The 24,191-nt window shown below is 36.6% G+C and overlaps 1 protein-coding gene across 1 annotated transcript in view; it reads left to right on the top strand.

Moving 5' to 3' along the window:
- Window positions 1-24,191, top strand: part of dock4a (dedicator of cytokinesis 4a) — a 73,264-nt gene that overhangs the window by 16,055 nt on the left and 33,018 nt on the right. Inside the window, exons 3-17 of the mRNA XM_079859477.1 lie at window positions 851-891; window positions 1,094-1,149; window positions 1,611-1,707; window positions 2,089-2,237; window positions 5,263-5,347; window positions 7,283-7,434; window positions 8,468-8,549; window positions 9,106-9,166; window positions 9,811-9,943; window positions 12,291-12,379; window positions 18,119-18,244; window positions 20,380-20,504; window positions 21,743-21,905; window positions 22,046-22,152; window positions 23,926-24,082. Of these exons, the coding sequence (XP_079715603.1) occupies window positions 851-891; window positions 1,094-1,149; window positions 1,611-1,707; window positions 2,089-2,237; window positions 5,263-5,347; window positions 7,283-7,434; window positions 8,468-8,549; window positions 9,106-9,166; window positions 9,811-9,943; window positions 12,291-12,379; window positions 18,119-18,244; window positions 20,380-20,504; window positions 21,743-21,905; window positions 22,046-22,152; window positions 23,926-24,082 (1,623 nt within the window). The remainder of the gene's footprint in view (window positions 1-850; window positions 892-1,093; window positions 1,150-1,610; window positions 1,708-2,088; window positions 2,238-5,262; window positions 5,348-7,282; window positions 7,435-8,467; window positions 8,550-9,105; window positions 9,167-9,810; window positions 9,944-12,290; window positions 12,380-18,118; window positions 18,245-20,379; window positions 20,505-21,742; window positions 21,906-22,045; window positions 22,153-23,925; window positions 24,083-24,191) is intronic.

Genomic DNA, 24,191 nt, shown 5'->3' on the forward strand with positions numbered 1-24,191 from the left:
CGCCCTCAGATCACTTGGATGTGGTTGTGTACAAGAGGTAAAAACGATATAAATACTGTTAGTTTTCTCACACAAACCGCTCGTTTCGTGTCTTAGGTCATCAATGTGTACTTACGATGGGGAATTGTTTAATTTGGACTTCTCTGTGCATGCTCTTTGAGGTGGTGACCATAGACCTGCATTATACGACTGAGAGACAAGAACGGTTTGACCTAAAAATATAAAAATTGAAACTACTGCGGAAACAAAGACACCTACATCTCGGATGCCCTTGAGGTAAGCTAAAACATACCAAAATTTAATTTCAAAGTGAACTATCCCTTTAAAGGGGAACTTGGCAACTCTAGCCATTTCTTCGCTGATTTTCACTTTTGCTGTCGCATGTTTTCTCAACAAGCTCCCCCTACTGCTGTGGGGCGTATATTTCTCATTACACATTACCCCTTTCTACCGCTGCTCATGTGCATTTGTTATTATTGGAGCCGGCCAACTTTATCGTGTGGAGCTATATATGGTAATGGGGGGGCGTGTGTGTTTACATGGAATTGCCATAAAGCAGTTTGTGTTTCTCGCTCGTTCTCGCTTCTCATGAGACTTCCTATTTCCAACTTACCGGGACGTTAGTCCCCATGTTGCAAGGTTGGTTTTCCGCCTGGGAACGCTAGGGGGAGAGGGAAAAGTCACCATTCTCACCAGAACAGGTTATTTAACCATCCAAATGATTTCTAAACGGTTTTATTAAGTTGAAATAGTTGCCAAGTTCCCCTTTAAAGTTAAAATGGTTGAAAATGTTTAATACATAATCCATCGTGCTGTAAAGTGTGAAATAATTCTAAATGGCATTTTGTAGGATGGTACAGAGGATTCATCACAAAGAATCCAAATGTAAAGGTGAGAGAAATCCTACGCCACCGCACGGTTGACACAGTAACAATGTACAACATTTAAACGATTCCTGTTCTTTTTTTACTTATCTGTATCTCTTTCCTCTGCTTTGAATCTCGGCACATTTATATACAGATGGTATCGCATGTTTCTTTACTCTTGTGTGTTTTACAGGCTCATTAAATAACTTTCTGTGGTTTCTCCCCAGGGAATATTCCCAAGCTCCTATATTCACCTCAAGAATGCCCACGTCAAGAACAAAGGGTATGAGTCTGGAAATTTTTTTTTTTACATACTGTAAATAATGGTAATTCCTACATTAAACTCGTATTTGGACAATTAAGCCACACTTAAAAATTGTCATTGCATTTATTTGAAAGAAAGACAGTTTAGAATCTGTTAAAGTAAGGGATAATGGGTTGACCTGATGAACTGGACGGCTAATGAAATCTCACCTTTGACCTGCCACCAGTGTCCTTGAGAAAAACACTGAACTGCTACTGCTACTATCTTTCTGCTTTGGATAAAATGCATTTGCAAAATGACACATCCGCTGTATTGAAGTGACAGGAGCCTTCACTATCCCACAAGCCATTGCTAATGTATTTGCGGACATGTCCTCATGAGTCAGTGTTACTCCTTATGGTCATGTGAGGTCACTGCTCTCCATCGTGAGCTTGTGCAGATGAGTGTGTGAATGTGTGTTTGTGTGTCTTGCCCTGCAGGCAGTTTGAGACCGTCATACCCACCGAGGACTCGGTTATTACAGAGATAACTATGACCTTGAGAGACTGGGGCACCATGTGGAAGCAGCTCTACATGGTAAATATCTCTCTTTGTTACGCTGAACAAATAGAGTTGATTTAACTGTCAATCATGAGTGAATTTATTAAGAATAGATATTTTTACATGGTTCACAAGGTTATGGGAAACCAGGAAATTTAATGGAATTAAAAAATTGTGAACTCCAGGCCTGGAAAAATCGTTGAAATGTGTCTTGAGCATCAAATCAACAAATTTGAAAGATCGTTTGACACTGAAGGCTGGAGGAATGGCTGCTGAAAATTCAGTTTCACAAAGAATAAATTACATTTTAACTTAACAGTTATTTTAAATAGGATAGATAGATGATTTTTGAGCTAGTCTGATTTAATAAAGGTAAACATCTCTGTCACCCACTCATGTTGTTTCTGTCTCTCTCAGAGAAATGAAGGAGATCTCTTTCACAGACTGTGGCATGTGATGAACGAGATATTGGAGCTGCGGCAGCAGGTTTTAGTGGGTCACCTCACTCACGACCGCTTGAGTGACATCAAACAGCACATCACGGCACGGCTTGACTGGGGCAATGAGTGAGTTACACCTCAAGAGCTAGTGGTGCCCCAAAATACACATTCTGTCATTATCATGATGGTATTGGAATCGACTTCTGACATTTTGGGTATTGTGACAAGTTTAATGCCATGCATAATCACTCAGTTTGATTCATTTCTGCAATTTGAGTTTTGCTTTCCTGTCGTTGCCACATTATGTTTGTTTTTTTCAGTGATTGCAAATATATTGTACATAAAAACAGTGGGTGGAACGCAGTGGCGGGGACGGCCATGATGAACTGCCGGCAAATGTTGGGCAATCTGTCAGCCATGTGCGCGAATGCTTATATGCTGTTTTTCTCAAAAAAAAAAAAAAAAGTCGCAGATGGTAGTAACGAGTGGGACGTGTTACGTATGCTTTTTTTTTTTTTGTCTCTCAGTACGTATATTGAAGGGTTTACAATGAAACGGATTATTCCATTTGATTCATGCTTTGTGAAAGTTATTGCAGATTGTTGTCTGAAAATGACTTGGGTTATTGTCATAAATAGGGCCCTATTATTGCCACGATTCAATTTACTATATGTGACCCTGGATCACAAAACCAGTCATAAGTCGCACAGGTATATTTGTGGCAATATCCAACAATGCATTGTATGGGTCAAAATTATAGAATTTTTTTTTTTAATGCCAAAAATCATTAGGATATTAAGTAAAGATCATGTTCCATGAAGATATTTTGTAAATTTCCTATTGTAAATATATAAAACATTTATTTTTGTGAGTGAATGCAGCACAATCGCGAACATAAATGGACAACTTTAAAGGCGATTTTCTCAATGTTTAGATTTTTTTGCACCCTCAGATTCCAGATTTGTATCTCGGCCGAATATTTTCCTATCCTAACAAACCATACATCAATGGAAAGCTTATTTATTCCGCTTTCATATAATGTATAAATCTCAATTTAAAAAATTTGACACATGTGACTGGTTTTGTGGTCCAGGGTCACATATAACGAGGAATGTCATGGAATTTGGCAAAAAATTCCGGATGTACACTTCAAGTTGCCAAATGGACTAGTGTCTGTAAATATTAAACCGAAACGCTGCTATTTAAATCTGAAGTCTGCGTGTCTGTGTGAATGAGCGCTGCAGTTTCGTCGTCTACTGCACACACACTGAAGCACGCTCATGGTGTTTCAGTGTCTGCCGTCTCACTACATGAGTACATGAAAACAAAAACATCATTTGATAAAGCTATTATCATCAGCATCATAAGTTTTCCAGGGGGACGTTAGAGAAATTCATGTTTCACAGACGTACTTTGCGATTTTAATCCCGTCTGAATCTGCCAAGTCTGTGTTTTTCTCACTCAACCTCTGTAAAAATTCCAGAAAAAAATGAACTACTGTTTATCGGCAAACTCAACAGTCCTCTGAGAAATCTAATCCCAACCGAATGCGAATGTCTGTGATTGCTGGTGTTGTATCCTTTAGAGCCCCTAAAGACACATGGTGGTGGGGAAAAAAAATGAGATGGGAGGAAAAATCAATGCTTTTGCGTTTCATTCGCTTCATTCGTTTCCCCATGAAACTTTGCGTTTGCTGTAGGAGCCTTTAGGGGCTCTGTAGTATCCTAACGCTTCTCCTCATGTGTTTTTTGACCTACCTAAGCTACCGTTTGCTTACCAATCTTCGGCATGCTTTCATTTAGTTTCAATATTGCTGGTATCCGACGAAAACATTACGTTGTAATATTACTATTATTTTCTATTATTGTCTAGATTTCTCTGCTCACTTATGCAAGTTTATGTTGCTATTAACTCGTTAAATAGGGTTTTTATTAGGGCTGTTAAATGATTAATCGCGATTAATCGCATCCAAAATAAAAGTTTGTTTTTACATAATATGTGTGTGTGTACGGTGTATAATTATTTTCTATATATAAATACACACACATGCATGTATATATTTAAGAAATATTTGCATGTATATACTGTGTATATATATTTATATTATATATATAATTTATATTATATATAAATATTTTATATATAAATAACACATTTTTCTTAAATATATATGCATGTGTGTGTATTTATATATAGAAAATAATTATACTCCATACACACACATATATTATGTAAACACAAACTTTTATTTTGGATGCGATTAATCGTTTGACAGCCCTAGTTTTTATTATAAATTAAAATTATATCAACATATAATAAATAAAAAGTCATATACGCCACACACTAGAAAACGCACACTCCCACCTCTGAAATCACAGACGTCAAGTGATAAGATTAAACGATTACAAAACAAATCCCATCTGAGCTATATACACATAGAAACTCAAAGGCCTTTACGACAACCTGTCAAAATAAAAGTTTGGTTTAACTTGAAGAAATTATTACAGAAATGTTTTAGTATTGTACTTCTTTCAAATTTGTTGTACTGTTTAATTTGAACAGAAAACTTCTGTTGTGCAGCACAAAAATTAAAGGAATTTTCAGATTTAATTTGATTACATTTTAAAATATTCAATAAATTATGGGTTTATGCATTAATTTCATTAACACCATTTCTGATAATAAATATGTATTATATCATAAAACATACAATCCAGAAAATTTTAATAAATTATTAAATTGTTAGTTTTATGAATTCAGTTGATTAGATTAAAGGATTTGAATAAACTATTGATTTAATAGCAGTTTCATAAATTGAAAAAAAATTAATCCTGCGGTTATGGCACGTTTGGCTGCTTTTCTCAGCCAATAGTAATTAATTGCAATTAATAAGATACATTTTATATCATGTAATTGTTAATTGAATTACTATTTTATAAAAACAAATATTAAAAACCTATCTATCAATATTATGTATGTATTTATACAGTATAATGTGTCCATGAAATAACAAATCCATTGATAAACTAAACTAAAATTAAAAGTATATCTGAAAATAGTATTGAAATAAACAATGGCAAATGCAAATCTATAATAACCATGTTGAGATTTGAAGGGTAGAATAAAAATATGCATTTTTTATGTGTTACAGGCAGCTGGGTTTGGATCTGGTCCCCAGGAGGGACTTCGGCATGGTGGACCCTGATGAGCTCAGCATCACAGAGCTTTATCGGCTGGTGGGTAGTCATACATTCATGCTCACATACATGCATACACACACACACACACATTCCCATTACCCATGAGTCACCTCACCTCCCTCCTCTGCCGCCCATATTCTTTGCTGTGTTACTATGGCAACTGCAGCTCGACCTGACGCCAAGGCTCTCTCTCGAGTGCTTCGTCCTCTGTTTTAACAAAGACACACACACACACACACACACACACACACACACACACACACACACACACACACACACACACACACACACACACACACACACACACACACACACACACACACACACACACACACACCTCCAATCGCTTGTGCATAGGGAAATGATAGTAATTAAGAACAAGAGAGAAATGCTAAATGGCACATTAACAGGCTGTTTGCAAACTGCAGAGACACTTCACGCATAAAGTTTCCTGCCCTTATAATTTGGCATACATGCAGCATCATTGGCACAATTGGTTCAAATCTCTCATAGCCACAACAGTGCCCGTGTACAGATCTTTGGAATATAATATCTGTTCCAAAACCTACTGAGCTGCCTACTGCCCACATAAGCAGTTGTCATCTAATGGAGCATCCTAACTGACATCCTATCCTTGATTAAATCCTTAATAAAATCCTTTATTTTATTTTATTTTATTTTATTTTTTAATACTATAAAATGGTGTTTTTAAACTAGGCTTCTCAGAATTAAATATAAATAGCATATGCCAATTTTTTTATTTGATTAAGTAATTCATTACTTTATTTTATTATAACTTTTTTTTTATAATATTATAATTTATATATTATAATTGATTTATTTTAATGTATTTATTATTAAATATTTTTAATAAAATACATTATTTTTATTAATTATTTAAAATGCTATAAATACTGTTGTTTTATTAAAATTCTATTGTTTACTTCTCAGTATTAAATATGCATAGCACACACCATTTTTATTTAATTTGTTTTTAATTTTTATTTGATTATTTTGATTTATGTGTTTATTTTCTATTTTAATTTATTATTGATTCTTTAAAATACTATAAATAAAATTAAAATACCCCAAATTTGGGGTAAAACGTTTTATTTTATTATTATTTTAAAGTATTTTTAAATCTATACTTCTCAGTATTAAATGAATAATCTTATGATAAAATAAAATATTTTTCTCACAGATTATTGCATTATGGAATTCTCTGCAAAGGAAACACACAGCTCTGCATTTGAATTCCGTTAGAAGAAAGTATCTTAGTAGGCTGCATTATTAAGTTAAGCCTTTGTATCAGGAGAATTCTAAAATGCCTTAAAATGCTGCCTAGCTTACTAGGTTTTTAGAAGAGAGCTAGAGAAACAACTTCAATGTATTCAGAATTCACAAAATTCTCTTTGTTTTTCTCTCAGCTGCAGCCCTGACCACACGTGTCCCAGTTTTCACTGGTCCATGGGTGGGCAGAGGTGTGGGGGTACGGGTTAAAGGAAGAAAGAAAGAAACAAAAGAGAACAAGATGTGGGTGTGGATGTACTAGACTAGAGAGAGCATTTAAAGAGTAGGAAGTGAGGGCACAAGAAAAAAGACACCAATGTGGCGTCCCCAGGGTTAAGTGCCTTTTTGAAGGATCTTTCAGCAACATGTTCTTCAGAAGAATAAAGGAAAGGTCCAAAGCTTAAATATAAAACCACAGTGCTGGGGTTCTAATGTTCTGTTTTTACCTTATATAACATAATAACGTTAATAAAAGTTATTATAATTTGAAATCTATGGTTTATAGCAAAGAAATATACATAGGTTGATTTTTAACAACAGACAAATTTAGCATCTTACATAAAGACACAGCATGTGCAGGCGTGGTAGGGATGGGGTACTGTTAGATAATTAATGGAAATTTTGAGTGATCTTGTTGTTGTAAATGTCTTTGTCATTGTAATCATATTTTCTTTTAAATAGATGGAGAGACGTCATCGTAGACGCGAGGCTCCCCCGCAGGCCAGCATGCACCACCTGTTCCTTCAGATGAAGAGCATGATGAGTTCAAACCTGGGGGAGGAGTTGGAAGTCTTCTTCTCTGTCTATGACAGCAGGGAAATGCGACCAATCAGGTGCCATCTCTGACCCTAGACACCCAATCTCAAGTTTTTTTTATTGACTAAAGTATGATTAATTCACCCAAAAATAAAAATTCTGTCATTATTTAATCATGCTCACTTTCCTTACAATGACAACCTTTTAAATACTAACTCAAATGTTTAACAACTATGCAAGAAGATATTTTGAAGAATGTTTCAGCCGTTTTTGTTCATACAATGAACGTAAATGAGGTCCAAAATCAAGACAACATTGGACCCCATTACGAATGAACAGCTGAAACATTCTTCAAAATATCTTCTTGCATAGTTGTAAAACATTTGAGTTAGTAATCAAAAGGTTGTAAGTTTGAGTGCAACATAAGTCTGTCACTGTTGACTCCTCACTAAATTCCACCAGATCTAGCAAAAAAACAAAACAAAAAAACAGGTAAAATTCAGTCTGACCTCGATTTCATTAATTATGAATCGCTGTATTCCTTCCAGCTGTCTGAAAGACGTCTTCAACCCCAACCAGTCGTCCATCAGAGCGTGTACCTTGAGTATATATTCATGACGCTATCAGACGATTACGTTGATCGTGCCGCTACTGGGAACTAATTTCTGGAATTCAATTCGACTGCGACGTCAATGCATCTGCTTACCACTGTATATCAGCCTGAGGGATATTTCAGTTTCACATCCATGATGGAACTACGGCCTTGATGTGTTTGTTGAATTTTTCATTGGTTTCTGTCTCTTTTTCTCTCCTTCTCTCTCGCCACTCATGTTAGGGAGTGTACTGTTCAGACACCCCTCCTCGTTGTAAATTATTCAGAACGAGTGATGCCCCAGGGCACTTAGTGAAAGTGAAGGAGAATCGAGGAGATATTGAGCCTCAATGGGCCTCTCCTTGTAATTACCTAGCACAAGTGTTAGAGGAAACCCACTAGCACATGCAGTTGTGGACGCACATGTACACACTCACACCAGTCTTGCTGTGATTCCTTATGCTTCATGGCATGTCTGTGGTGAGCCTGACCGTCTCTCTCTCTTTCTCTGTGTGCAGTGAGAGGTTCTTTGTGCGCCTCAATAAGCAAGGGCTACCCAAGTCTCCAGAGAAGACTGAGAGGCAGTGCACACTCTTTGTTGTAAGTATGGACTTTTTCGAGGTGCACCAAGGGCGTGTCCTTGGTCCTTTTTGCTTGCTTTGGCATTAAATGGATCTAGGACTATTGTCGATAAATAGTTTCCTGAATGAAACGCATACCCTTGACTGATCATTATTTTTGAAAATGTGAGAGATTTTTTTTATTTAATTGTGAATATTGTAGAAAATAACAATTTTAGATGTGTTTCTCAACAGTTTTCTGCCACATTTGCTGCCAAATTTATATAATTTAAGAAATTATATTTTTGTGGCAAGACATTTAATTAACATTACAAAAAGGCTTTAAAAATATTGTTTTGTTTTGCTGTTTATCAGGATATCATGTCATGAACACCCAAATATTTAATTTGTTGTGCTCCTGTGGTTGTTAATAGCTGTAAATTACATTAAACTGACAGCCCTAATCTAGATTTTTCCCCCCCAGATTTTTATTTGATCAATTAAATAGTAACTTTTAAACAGAGAAGGTTTAGAGAAATGTTTGGTACATGGAATCTAGTAAATGTTGCTCAATGAAACGTTTGTCTTTTTTTAAGGATTTGGGAAGTAGCGATCTTCGCAAAGATGTGTATGTTGTAGCTCATATTTTTAGAATAGGTAAGACCTGTTGGATGCTTATCACTCTTCTCGTCGTGTGACCTGTCATAATGCCTTAGATACCCTATCATAGGAGTCATATGGATCTCACAACTTGATAGTGCACTTCCTGATGCTTTAAGATTTGAAAAAGTGACAGATTACATCAAATTAGGTCAATAGTTGTGGCAGTATTATAACGGCTAAATGACAGGCCACAGGTCAAATGTGACCAAGATGGTGTCTTTGTCTGTAAACGTCACCTTTGTGTCTGTGTAGCAGTCGTTGCTACATGCATGGCCTGCATCGGTACAGAAACTGACGTTACAGTTTAGATTAATGCTCATTTGCATGTATGTTATTCATGTCACTGTGGACTGGGAAGTGTTTGTTGTGTAACGGTTGTTGGTATGTCTTTTTGTGTTTCAAGCGTCATTATAAAGTTGTGTGTTAATAATTCTGCCATAAGAGCTACATAAATCAGCTAGAGTTTCTGGGTAAGACACGGCTATAATGCTTAAGTGTCGCATGACGCATTATATCTTGTGACAGTGCTATGTGTTCTTTGAGGCAGAATAAGAAAACGTCTCTTTTTATGTCGCAGTTCGCATAATGTATTTATTCTTAGACAAGCAGTGTGTGATCCACAATGTGTGTGTTTGCAGGGCGAATGGTCGCAGGAGAGAAGAAGAGTGTGAGTAACACACAGTACAAACGTCCATACGGATGTGCCGTGATTAGTGTGGCCGACCTGTTAACGGCTGACTTCAAGGACGATCACTTGCTAAAGATCTACTCGTGAGTATTACACCCTAACTTTTTGAAGCTAATTAATGTACAATCCATTTTTTAGGACTGGGTGATATAGCAATTTTCTTTATATATAAATATGTATATATTTCACCCTATTGACGATATGCATCTGCATATTTATGTATTTGCTCTGAAATTTTTGAAATATTAAGGGCTTCAAACATTTTATATATATATATATTAGAGGTGGGCATAGATTAATTTTTTTAATCTAGATTAATCTAGATTAATTTTGAAATTAATCTAGATTAATCTAGATTAAAATGGCTCATTTGAATTCTGCCGAAGGCATTCAGAATATGTGTGCTACCAAAATAATGACTATAAGTAAGTCTTTGAGAACGGGTTTCTCAAGCCAGGTGGCGCATTAGACCAGGGGCTCATCTCCTGTTTCCAAAATGCATCACAAACTGCTTGAGAAAGCTGTTCTACTCATAGACTGTAAAAGGTTACTACTGTACTGTTACCGTCCGTAGGCAACATTAGGTAGGCCTATGTTATTATCAACTACTATAGGCAATCAATTAGGGATGGGCGATATGGCCTAAAATCCATATTGTGATATACATTGCAGCCTCTTGCGATAACGATATTAAAATAAAACCATTTCAGAACAGGTTACACAGACCCTGCTAAACAACTGCTAAATGTTTTTTTTTTTTTTTGTTTTTTTTTTTTTTGAAAGGGTGTATGTAGTTTTGAGAACATATATTGTGCAAAGCTGTAAGTATACAACATAATTTTGCAGATAAATAAAATTTAAGTACACTAGCTGCAGAGACTTAAGTAAGTTAGGTCTAATGTTTATTATGGCTTGGAGCTTATGAAACCCCAAATTTAAAATTAGAATATTGTCTAACTGATGTCTTTTCAGTTAAAAAGAAACACAACAACGATTCTTAAAATCGGGCGCTTTTAATAAAAAGAGATTATGTGCTACACCACTCACTAAGATATATTGGGAATAATACGCGCGCGCTGGTATTCAGTGATATGTTTCGTTTTGAATTTGAGGTGGTAGAACGGATTAGTCGTGTGTTAACTTACCGAACTGTTACCCCACACAGTCTACGTCGGACGGCTTAAATCCGAACCAAGTCCAAATAAGGGTTGCACCGATCTTTTTCACCAGCTTTCACTTTCAGCCGTGTTTACTTAAGATGACGACGAATATGATGCGTTGCAGCCGGGTGTTCCTCGCGGCCGCGGGTAGATTGCGTCATCATAGCTTGTGTAGCTTGAGCCAGCTCCGCTCCCAACTTGGAGAATAGATTAACGGCGATATTTTTTTTTATCGCGCGATAAGAGTCTCGCGTTAACGCAGCGCGTTAACGCCGATAACGGCCCACCACTAATATATATATATATAATTTAGACCAGACCCCTTATTTAGGCAATCATATTTAAAATGTTTTATCCTAGAACTAAATTACAGAAAAATTGCCTACACACATTTTTATAAAATATAGTTTTGAATTGATTTATTCAATAATATTGAATTGATTTAAATGATTTAAAATTGATTAAATTAAATGAATGTACAATCTCAAGCTGATTTACAACAGCTTAGACAGAATTAAAGGAGAACTCTGGTCAATTTTAACATTGAGCTAATTTTTTTGTAAATTTGGAGTGCTGTCAGTACAGAGAACAACGACAGAAATCGGTGTTGCCTACACAGTGTTATCCTCTGTTTAAAATTTGCACCCTGTTGACTTCAATGGGGCAAGTTTTAAACCTGCTTTTAGCCTCTTAACATCCTTGATGTGTCATTACAAGTGCCCAGCCATGTTGAGTGATTCCTTCAGAGTTAACACGGGTGAATCTGACTGCAGTAGATGTGAAAGATATGAATAAAAATGATGTTATTTCAGCCAGCACGCATACCTGTATTTACATCCTGTTTTCGGTCGAAGTCCACAGTAGTCGATTGTCGAGTTCACGCGCATAGGTTTAGTTACCTATGATCACGCGCGTGAACTCGACAATCGACTACTGATAGCACTCCAAATTTACAAAAAAATGAGCTCAATGTTAAAATTGACCGGAGTTCTCCTTTAAAGAAGCAAACTGATGCACCAATGCACCAATACATTTTTTTTCATACTGTAAATTATTATTTATATTATTTCTATTTATTTTAACTTTTAATTTTTTTGTTTTTTGCTTTGTTTTATTTTTAATTATTTATCCGAATTGAAAGTTTGAATTAATGAACTTAAAATAATTAAATGTGCCATCTCTAAATGAAAATCATTTTCAAATATATCACACAGCCCTCATTGTAAGTGGTTGAAATTCATAGTAAACTTGTGGTGCATTATATTCACAGATGTAACACAGAGAGCGAGTGGTACCAAATCCATGACAGTATTATCAGGAAGGTCAGCTCACGATACAGCCATATTGGCTCAAATACAGGTAAGATCGTCACAATCCCAATTTTAATTTCACTTGTCTTGCTAAAGGGATAGTTCAACAAACCATAAAAATACTGTAAAGTGTAACTTTGCTGATTTTCAACCAGCTTTGTATTGTTACAATGTCGGTGGTATATGTAAATGAACAATGTTACTCTTTGTTCATGTTATTTGGCACATTTATTTGGCAGACCTTTGACAATTCCAAGGTTTTCTACAGATTATACTTCCACATTTTTGTATCCCCGCCCACGGACAGTCGGATCGGCAGAGGGTTATTAACAGAAAATTGTATCGTACTTTACAGCATTATGGTAAAAATGGAACACTATGGCAACAGCTTTCTTACCTGTACGTGACAGTGATTTGCTTCGAGTGGAACTGTCAGTTTTTCCGCTCTGTTTGGCCTAAAACACTGTTTTTAAAATGTTGACAAGGCCAAATTTCAAAATGATGGTCTGTTCCTCGCACAGTTTTCACACAATTTTATTTTTTTGGTGAACTTCCCCTTTAAAGAACATTTTGTCTGTCATAGCAACAGCGTTTTTCTGAACCAATTGATCCATTTAATTGAAGTATTCAAATCGTACCAAATCATGCTGCAGAATTTCTTTTCTTCTTGCTCTTAAGATATAAATAGCAGAACTCTTTACAGTGAAATGCTGGGTTTTCTCCTAGCAACAGGTTCTGAACAGCAGAAGAAGCCTGCAGTCAAAGCATCCATATGTATTCAATAGAGAGACCGAGCAGAGCTGTTATTCAGGCGCTTTTGTTTTTATGACGTCTGTATGACTCAAAGAGCTGCAGTTTTAAGCATGTTGTTACAGTATGTGGTGGCTACAATGTTTGTTTGGAAATTGTTTACTGGCTCAAATCAAAAGAGCGCACCTCTGAGTCTCTATGATATTCTGATCTTTAGATATGGCTCAAGCCTCTACTTCAGGGATGGGCAACTTAAGTCCTGGAGGGCCAATGTCCTACAGAGTTTAGCTCCAACCCTAATCAAACACACCTGAACAAGCTAATCAAGGTCCTCAGGATTACTAGAAAGTTACAGGCAGGTGATTTTTTTCAGGGTTGGAGCTAAACTCTGTAGGACAGTGGCCCTCCAGGACCGAAGTTGCCCATCCCTGCAAGTCTACTTCAATGTAAGTACTGTATATTGGATTTTTGGGGGATTTTTATATATATGTAAAAAAAAAATTTTTATATATAAAAATATATATATATAAAAAAAAAAAAAAAAAAAAAAAAAATATATATATATATATATATATATATATATATATATATATATATATTTATATTTATATATATATATACAGTGCCCACTGTCTCCGAACTCCCTAAAACGCCTCGATTGTAGTCTTGAGTTTTCTTCTGGGAAAGAACACATCACAATAATTCTTATTTAAATAATTCCCACCCAAGTCAAACATGAAATAGGTGAGGCCTGGTTGAGTTGTGTTAGTAGTGTGTTGAAACTCGCGGTTATTGTTAGGGGCGTTACATTTACGAAACATGATTTAAGCGGTTGACCAATCACAGCAAACTGATCCAGCCGACCAATCAGAGCTCATTGAGCTTTTCAGAGGAGGGGCTTCATAGAGAACCGTAACTAAGCAGAGCGTTACTGACAGACTGGGAAGAGAGGTGCTGCAACAATGTAAAATATGTGAAAAGTAATGTTTTTTTTGTTTTGTTTTTATAAAAAAATATTCTAGTAGACCCCAAAAACAAGCAAGAAGCAAGTTCTTTAAAGAAGCAAGTAACTGCACTGATTCAGATTTTGTTCATAATGTATAATATTTCATATAAATTGACTTGTACTGTATATTGTATAAAATTATATACTTGTAAATGATTATTTCATTTATTTTAATTGAAAAAAATTGTAAACTGTATTTATATTGTATTCATTATTTTGTTTTATTTTTAATAATGTTTTCTTTGATTTGTTTATAGCATTGTTTTTCTTTTCCATTTTGTTTCGTAACACTATTTATTATTTACAAGCCAAATTATTATTTTTTTTGATCTTGTGGCTGTATTTATCTGAAAGTCTGGTTTACCTTTTGGACTACAGGACCTTTCTTATGGGAGAATCCACCTTCCAATGACTGACGTATAGATGTCTCAGCACATTGAAACAGGATAGGATGGGAATTACACACTTCAGCTTTAAAATTAGTCGAATCCAAAAAAACTGACCTGTAATTCATTCAGCTAGATCTCAATCAGCTGGATGTGATCCAGTCATCTGCAGTAATTCAGTTAATGATTGTGGATGACCATTAGTAGTAATCAGTCACGCACAGATCGGCTATCGGTGTGAACTGGAACGCCATATTGATCGTGTGCAAAGAGAGCAGCAGTTGACCCTTTTCATTGTCTGTCATTGTTGTCCCTTGAGATGTTTTGAGTGAGCAAATCGCCAGTGCTTCCTCACTAATCGCTTGTATAAAAGCCTAATTACTGTTATTGATTTTATTGCTGGGTTAAAAGACTAACAGAAAAAAAAGAAACTACAATGTTCGCTTTAGGTTTAAAAAGGCAAACAGATGAAAGCGCATTGTGTTGTGTTGTTGATGCCATGTTTTGTGGAGGTGGTGGAGTAGTAGTTATGCAATCTTGGTGTGCATCATCTCGCAAGTGGTTTCAAAATGAATGGACTGCTGGCGATTTCACTCGTGTGGGCAGCTTACTCTGAATACATTACCAAACCATAATGAAGCCATGATGCTTCCAGAGCTTATAAACACATCAAACCTAATCTATGCAACCCAAACCTTAAACATTACCCAGAATGCACTTGTAATGTCTGTTATTTGTGATGTATTTCCAGCAGAATGGAAAAATCAAGGACCCTGAGGAAGCAGGAGGAAGAGGGCCAGATAACAAAAAAACTGAGATAGTCAAAAAAGCCAATCTAGCAGGAAGGAGATTATGCACTTTCTGTCGTGTCAATCTAAACCGTAGGCCGTGTCCCTCAGCAGATGTACAGCAGGGTTACACTTGAGATGAAAGTCATTCAGACAAATGAAGGAATGGGAATGGGCGAAATTTCCATCTGTAAGAACTCAACATCTAGCTTGGCTTTGTGATTAAATTACTCAGGAAAAAAAAGGAAAGTTTCTTCAAAGAGACTTGGGACTTTAAAGTGTAAATCTAGTGCACAGATGTCAGAATCATTGGCTTTCATCAGAAGTATAAATGAGGGAGGCAGAGAAATGCGTGTCATTAAGTGTGTTGGAACACAATAAGATATTACTGATTCGATGGAGCCGTAATGGTAACAAACACAAATGTTACAAATGGGGATTAAGGCACCGGGTTACCCATAATTCATTTACTCAAGAGGCAGTCGGGTCATTCCTGTTATGCAGGACCTTTTGAACTCTGTAACTTTTTAATTGTAACTTCAGATGAAACTTTTACAGGGTGGAAATAAAACAAAACTAGGCTGTTGTTTAGAAGGATTGAGAGTTATGTTACGTGCGTCTGAAATTTTGATTATATTTTAATAATATGATGGCGATTCTGTCACGAACTGCTCTGAAACACGGGTTGAGGATCCAAACGCTGCTTTTATTAGGGGTGGAAAGCACGGCAAACGGGAATCCAGAAAATCGGGATAGCGCTCAAAAATGCAGTGTGACACGTACAAGACTTCGCAACGAGTGACTGAATAAACAGGGCTGGTATAGGCCGCGTTAAAGGGTAACTAAACCTTAAACCAACTTTTTTTAGCTAATGATCTGTAAGAATGGGGCTTTATTAGTGCTGTTCATTGATTCGAGTAACTTTTTGGACATTTGGGTATAAAGTGTTTTAATTCTACAATATATGGTGTAAAAACGTCTGAGTGCTGCCCTCTTCAGGTTGAACGGTGGCTACTGCAGTTGAATTTTCCTATTGGATGTTTGCGGTATTACGTGACATAAGCAGGTTCCAGCTCACCACGCCCTTGGAACGAGTTAGCGTAGATTTATCTGTATTTAGTACAGTGGTCAGGAGGGTATGTAGGTGTAGTGTTGCTGGGTGCAACAGCACTGCTGGACTGCATAGCTTTCCAGCAGACTTGGAAATTAGGCGCCAGTGGTTGCATGCACTTGGCCTGGAAGGCCGTGAGTTCCCGCCTAGAGCTCAAGTGTGCAACCTGCATTTTATGCGGGATTGCTTCTACAACGCAATAGAGGTGGAAATGGGCTTCTCCACACAGCTCGCGCTGAAAAGCGACGCAGTGCCAAACCCTGCTCCTCCTGCATGGACTCCACCACCACAGCGGTGTTTTGATGTGAGTGATCATAGTTAATCCTCTGGGGTCGACAAACGCGCTGGCGCATTTAGCTGGATTTTTCCACATAGCGGCAAAATATGAATATGCCTACAGAGAGCGCGCGCTATTGACATCAACTCGATAAAACTCATCAGATGCATGTGCTTTACGTCGTCTTGCGACCCTATGAGTCACTCTCCATTTTAGAGTCTGACAGCAGGTCTCAGGTGTACGCCCCCCCCCCGCTCAGCCCCGCCCTCGGTTCGTCCCCTCTATCTCCGCTGGGGTCTGCCCACTTTTCCAGCATTTTTCAAATATTGCCAGTGGGTAGAGTCAGGCTCTGACCAGGGGTTTATGCCGCGTTCCAGGCAACCTGTAACCCGTGTTTTTCCTACTCGTAACTGGAAGTATATTGATATAGTACGAGTTCACGGGTGGGAAGTTACGGGTTTTATTGCCGTTCCAGTGCACTTTCACGGGTATAAGGTTGGAAAAACACGGGTTACAGGTTGCCTGGAACGATGTACTCCCAGTTACGAGTTGGAAAAACACGGGTTACAGGTTGCCTGGAACGCGGCATAAGTTACCCTTTAACAAGGCTAATGACACACAGGTGGAAGTAATCAAACAATGAGTCCGGGCAGTGGGTTATGGGAAGTGTAGTTCAAGGAGATGGGAAGAGTGCCCTCTAGTGGAAATCAAGAGCACTCCAGCTGCTGGATTTAACAGATAATGTCTGCAAACTGGGTGGAATGTTTCAAAGAGAGTCAAACCACAATACATTACAACATTTATCAAATTCATTGCTGATGCTTACTGATGTGTGTGCTGTTGCTTTCCCTACTAAAATTATGTCACTTCCTGGTGGATGATGTAGTTAACTAATTAAAGTGATTGTGTGAAAGTAACAGGGTGGAAGTGATATTGAAGACACAGGGAAAAATATAGAAAAATGAAAAGTGCAGTGATATTTATGCTCTGCAAATCTAGTCATTTCAATAGGAATCCACGCAAACTGGAATTTTATGAGAGGCCGAAACATTTAACCATTCAAGATTTTTCTCATGAATTTGCCACGTTGGCCAATAGATGGCTCCTTGGTTTGAAAGTGACTTCTGTGTGAGCGGTGCTTTATACATCACTACACAATGTTTTTTTTTCCCCTAATGTGACCTTGCCTTAAAAAACATTATCCATAGGAAATATTTTGTTGTGAGATTTGCGTTCTATTTAATAATAAAATGCTGGTTTATAAGTAGTGAAACCATTTCCTTTTATTTAAAATAGACCCAATAAAGTGTGATTGAATAATACACATTCCGTTAGGATTATGTTCTAATGTTCCAGACATGCTTCACTAACCAGGAAGTACAGCTGTTTTTGTTGGCAGACACTCATGTTACAGTATTGTCAGATGTTACCGCAAAAGTTCATTAAAATGCGCTTGTGTTTATTTTCCAGGCCTTAATGTCTCTCTTCAGCTCCTACACGGGGACATGGAGCAGATTCGTAAGGATTACATGCGTCTTTTCACCCGGAACGTCTCCATTACGAAGAGGTTGGGTTTCTCTGATATCATCATTCCAGGTGGGATAATCACGTTTTGTTGTCATTATGCTGCTTATTTTACATCACATTACCATTCAATTTATGTTTATACAAATTAAAGCTCCAGCTTTACAGTATCTTTTGTCATTCAACAACATCATGGTAATGTGGCCGCTCGGTGGCCTCTGTTGTAATGGCTTAATCATGTCATTATGCAGTAAATTAATTGCTTTGCAGTGTGAATACAGGCTTTACAGGAGAAAAATCTTTTTGTATTGAATTACCATGAACTTTAAGATTATATAACAGTGTCATTTATACAATAATATAACTAAAGATAGTGCAGTCTGAAAAATAATGTCGATGTTGTTCAAAATCAGACGTTTACAGGATGTTCTTGTTTTGCTCGCTGTCACACAATGTACATACGTACACAACTTAAGGACAAAAGCAGTGGGAGTTATTCATGAAAAAAATGGCTTGTATTCTGTTCTCTTTTTACATAATGCATTGGTTTGGCCACATTTTATATGACATTAGCTTTCACACCCTCAGTTGGCGATGAAGCACCTTTGAGCCATATGTGTTGACAGACTAATTAGAAATGCTTTGTGGTGTTTCTAACATCTCTGAGGAGCTGAAATTTATTGACTAAAAAGTGTGGGTTGCCAAAAGAAACATTTTTGTTTTCCTCCCTAGATTGTATTGATAGACTGTACACTCACCTAAAGGATTATTAGGAACACCTGTTCAATTTCTCATTAATGCAATTATCTAATCAACCAATCACATGGCAGTTGCTTCAATGCATTTAGGGGTGTGGTCCTGGTCAAGACAATCTCCTGAACTCCAAACTGAATGTCAGAATGGGAAAGAAAGGTGATTTAAGCAATTTTGAGCGTGGCATGGTTGTTGGTGCCAGACGGGCCGGTCTGAGTATTTCACAATCTGCTCAGTTACTGGGATTTTCACGCACAACCATTTCTAGGGTTTACAAAGAATGGTGTGAAAAGGGAAAAACATCCAGTATGCGGCAGTCCTGTGGGCGAAAATGCCTTGTTGATGCTAAAGGTCAGAGGAGAATGGGCCGACTGATTCAAGCTGATAGAAGAGCAACTTTGACTGAAATAAGCACTCGTTACAACCGAGGTATGCAGCAAAGCATTTGTGAAGCCACAACATGCACAACCTTGAGGCGGATGGGCTACAACAGCAGAAGACCCCACCGGGTACCACTCATCTCCACTACAAATAGGAAAAAGAGGCTACAATTTGCACGAGCTCACCAAAATTGGACAGTTGAAGACTGGAAAAATGTTGCCTGGTCTGATGAGTCTCGATTTCTGTTGAGACATTCAGATGGTAGAGTCAGAATTTGGCGTAAACCGAATGAGAACATGGATCCATCATGCCTTGTTACCACTGTGCAGACTGGTGGTGGTGTTGGTGTAATGGTGTGGGGGATGTTTTCTTGGCACACTTTAGGCCCCTTAGTGCCAATTGGGCATCGTTTAAATGCCACGGCCTACCTGAGCATTGTTTCTGACCATGTCCATCCCTTTATGACCACCATGTACCCATCCTCTGATGGCTACTTCCAGCAGGATAATGCACCATGTCACAAAGCTCGAATCATTTCAAATTGGTTTCTTGAACATGACAATGAGTTCACTGTACTAAAATGGCCCCCACAGTCACCAGATCTCAACCCAATAGAGCATCTTTGGGATGTGGTGGAACGGGAGCTTCGTGCCCTGGATGTGCATCCCACAAATCTCCATCAACTGCAAGATGCTATCCTATCAATATGGGCCAACATTTCTAAAGAATGCTTTCAGCACCTTGTTGAATCAATGCAACATAGAATTAAGGCAGTTCTGAAGGCGAAAGGGGGTCAAACACAGTATTAGTATGGTGTTCCTAATAATCCTTTAGGTGAGTGTATGTATAAAGGTATATGCCTTACATAAATACATACAACAATATTGTATTGAGATGTATTGTAAACAAAGTGTTTATGGTCACTTTTCAATGGATCAGCAGACAATAGAAAAAAATCCAAATCCATTTTCAGCAACCTCTCCTGATAGGGTGATTTCAACACCCGATAACCGCCTGAAAGTGCTGTGCTGGTTGAAAAAGATTTACGAGATACTGTTATCTTCCTTCTGCAGGTGAAATAAGAAATGATCTGTATGTGACCATTGAGAGGGGTGAATTTGAGAAAGGTGGAAAAAGCGTGGCACGTAATGTGGAAGTCACTGTGTATCTGCTTGGAGGTGATGGGCAGCTGCTGAAGGTGAGGACCGTGTCATTTGTGTCCTGCGTATAAATGAATAAATATGTCTCTCTCACTTTTCGATTTTAGATGTTTTATTTCAATCTTTTCATCAACATTATTCACTTGAGTTCAACTCTTGTCTTGAAGTAGAAGTGTTTAATCAGAGTTGTATGCATTGAACTTTGAAAACATGAAACATCATTCAAAATATTAAACTTCAGTAATGATCATTTTTTTCTTAATAAAAGAGAATATTTAGTTGTAATTCATACATTGTTAAACAATAATATATATTATAAATATGAATAATCATTTTATTTATAAAGGCCCATAAGTTCTTGATTACAGCAGTAGAAAAGTAATTTTTTTTTTTTTATATGTATTATTTATATTTTTCTTTTTACTTTGTTCTGAAATAGATTTTAAAGTCAATATTATAATGACCAACAATGACACATAATCATGTTATTTTTTCTTTTCATACAGTTGCAGTGTGTTTTAAAAATATTTTTGTTTTTGTAAAAATAACTGAATAAATAATATAAAAATGCATATACAGTTGTGGTCAGAATTAATGGCAACCCTGGTAAATCTTCAAAAGGGACCGGATTCTGTGGTCAGATGAAACAAACAAAAAAAAGGGCTTTTTGGCAGCAAAGCCACCAGATGTGTTTGGTGCAAACAGGGATAAAAAGTACCCCATGTCTACGGTTAAATATACCGCTGGATCTTATATGTTGTTGGGCCTATTTTTCTTCTGGAGGTCCTGGACTTCTTGTTCAGATACATGGTATTATGGATTCTAGCAAATACCAACCGATAAAAAATCAAAACCTGACAACCTCTGCTAGAAATATTATAATGGGCCGTGGTTGGATCTTCCATCAGGACAACGGTCCAAAACAAGATCAAAAGGATAAACAATGCAGATTTATTTTTTTACAGCCATTTTTGATCATATTTACCAGGGGTGCCATTAATTCTGACCACAACTGTATTTATGTATTTATTTATTTATAGTTGTTTTTCAACTTTTATTTTTTTTTTCAAAATAATATTTTTTTGTTATTGTAAAAAAAAAATTTTTTTTAAAATAAAGAGCAACTTTTTGCCCAAAATGTACAAAATCATCATATCATTTTCCGTTCATGATTACTTCAATAATATTATGCGCTGTTGAATGGTTCACAATATGACTAGAAATATTTCTTAAAAATGTTAGGGTCAGTTTCATGTTCTCTATGTCTCTGTCTCAGGGTCTGGTTTGTTGCGGTTCCGGGGAGCCAGGGGTAGATGAGCACCGCTCTTTTGTCCTGTATCACAGTAACAGCCCTCGCTGGGCCGAACAGATCAAACTGCCCATTCCTCTGGAGATGTTTCATGGCACGCACTTGCGCTTTGAGCTCAGGCACTGCTCCAGTAAGACTGCGCTATGCTTCACATGCACTTTTTTCCTTGAACATTGATTTTACGTCCACTTGTTATTCCACCCTCTGAGATTTTAGACGTTCCCATTATTGACTCATTTCACATAACCACTGTTCTCTCTGTTCATGCAGCAAAGGAAAAAGGCGAGAAGAAGCTTTTTGGCTTCTCTTTTGTCCCTCTGATGCAGGACAATGGGAGACCGCTGCCTGATGGGACGCATGAGCTCATTGTCCACAAGGTACTGTGTGTCTTTGTGAATCTTTCTCTAAGTATACGAATCTTATCATTATATATAAAATATATAAATAATGATCATTGTTTTTTATTAACAGTGAAGTCAAAATGTAATTGGCACATTTGAAATTAGTACATTTGAAAGCAACTGAAGTGGACCTCAAGTTCTGCAAAATTCAGAAAAACAAAAAGGCTATTATTAATTTAATATGATATAATAATATAATATGCCATAATATAATAATGCTTATCTAATAATGTTATTAAACATAATTCAGTATTAATTCAGATTTGATCAATTCAGACTCAAAATGATCTCTGATTCAGTACATTTAGAATTTTTTATAAAATATTTGAGCAAAATTTAAGTCAGGGGGGGTCTGGGGAAAATAAATATATAAATAAAATTAAATGTATTAATACATTGAATCCAAATTATTAAAATATAGTTATAGTTATTTTGCTATATTTTATGTTATATTTTATGTTTCTCCTCAGGTTTATACATTTTACAGTACACTAATGGTGGGTAGAAAAAAGGATACAGATATATAAATATATGTCAATATTTTCCAGATAATGTACACGCATTAACACATTAGCATTAACATTAGCATTACACATTAACATTACATGTTATTAGTTAGGAAAGGAGTACCTCGCAAAATGAACATCATATTTAGGGGTCCGTGGCATCAAAAAGTTTGAAACCTTTTAAAAACTATGCCTTTGAATGTTTGTGAGGTCAAAATCCCAGCCACACAACCAAAAATGAATTGTTCTGGCACCATTGTTTCCTTATTTAAACCTCTGATGCTGTTTGTGTGGTGATTTTGTATTTTAATTAAAGGTACAGTGGAGGATCTTTCCGAATTTTAGATAAGACCCGCCCTCTCCACTTTTTGAACAAGTTTGATTGATTCACCAGAATGATTGACAATTAGGAGGACCAATAGTATAGGTGATCCACCCGGAAGTAAAAAATCCTCCACTATACCTTTAAATAAATGTACTATATTTTATATTGTACTATATAATATTTTTTATTTTTAGGGGATTTTATGGTAGTAAATTCAATTATTATGATCCATTCATTACCTTTTAACCACTTTTTGAGCATAGACCTGAAAATGAAATCTCCAACTTAAACCGTCATAAATATTGAATGCTTTGAAACACCGATTAAAGATTGGTCTCTTTTTAGCTGAAGTAAAAAAATGAATTAAAAAAAGTGAAAAAAGTTACAGAAGTTTAAATTTGTCATTATGAAAAATGCATAAAAATACTATTTTAAAATGTTATATGAAATAGATTTATGGCAAAACATGTTTTACTCTAAAACTGTGAAAAACCTTTTTCAAAAAAATGTTTACTCTAAAAATCAAAGCCATAAATCTAAACAAGTTGTGTTCCAATTTTGCCATAAATCTAAACAAGTTGTGTTCCAAATTTGAGGTTGATATCTCCAAAAATTTGCTTTCAGAGATGAAATTCACTTCCATTTAGTTTCCAATGTAGTCATCACCGCAAACAGTTGAAGTGACTATTTTTTTCTGGACCATTTAACCTTCTCAAATCATGTCCATGATTTTTTTTGTGTGTGTTCACAATCACATAGCAAGTGCCAAAACCTTTACCAAGTTTCGTACCATTCCGAAGAAGTAAAAAACTAAAACGTAAAACAGCACCAGAGGGTTAATACAAAATCACCCCGTTGGTCTCACTGTGTGTGTATGTCATCAACATCTCATGCCTTTGAACTTCTCTCTCATAACAGTGTGAAGAGACAGCTGATCTTCAGGATCCTGCTCGGTACCTCAAACTGCCGTTTTCCAAAGCCAGCCTCCAGCCGGCCAACAACCAGACAATAAAGAACAGCAAAGAGTCCTTCTGGATCCAGTCGTCTCTCTGCTCCACTAAACTCACTCAGAATGGTGAGACAAAGTTCCTCCTCACAGTATGCCATAAAACCTCATTTTTGAAATAATGTTATTTAGATTTAAAATTTGCAATTAAGTTAAATCTGATCTGGGATAAACGCAT

Source organism: Squalius cephalus (genome assembly GCF_949319135.1).
Source record: "Squalius cephalus genome assembly, chromosome: 23".
NCBI lineage: Eukaryota > Metazoa > Chordata > Actinopteri > Cypriniformes > Leuciscidae > Squalius > Squalius cephalus.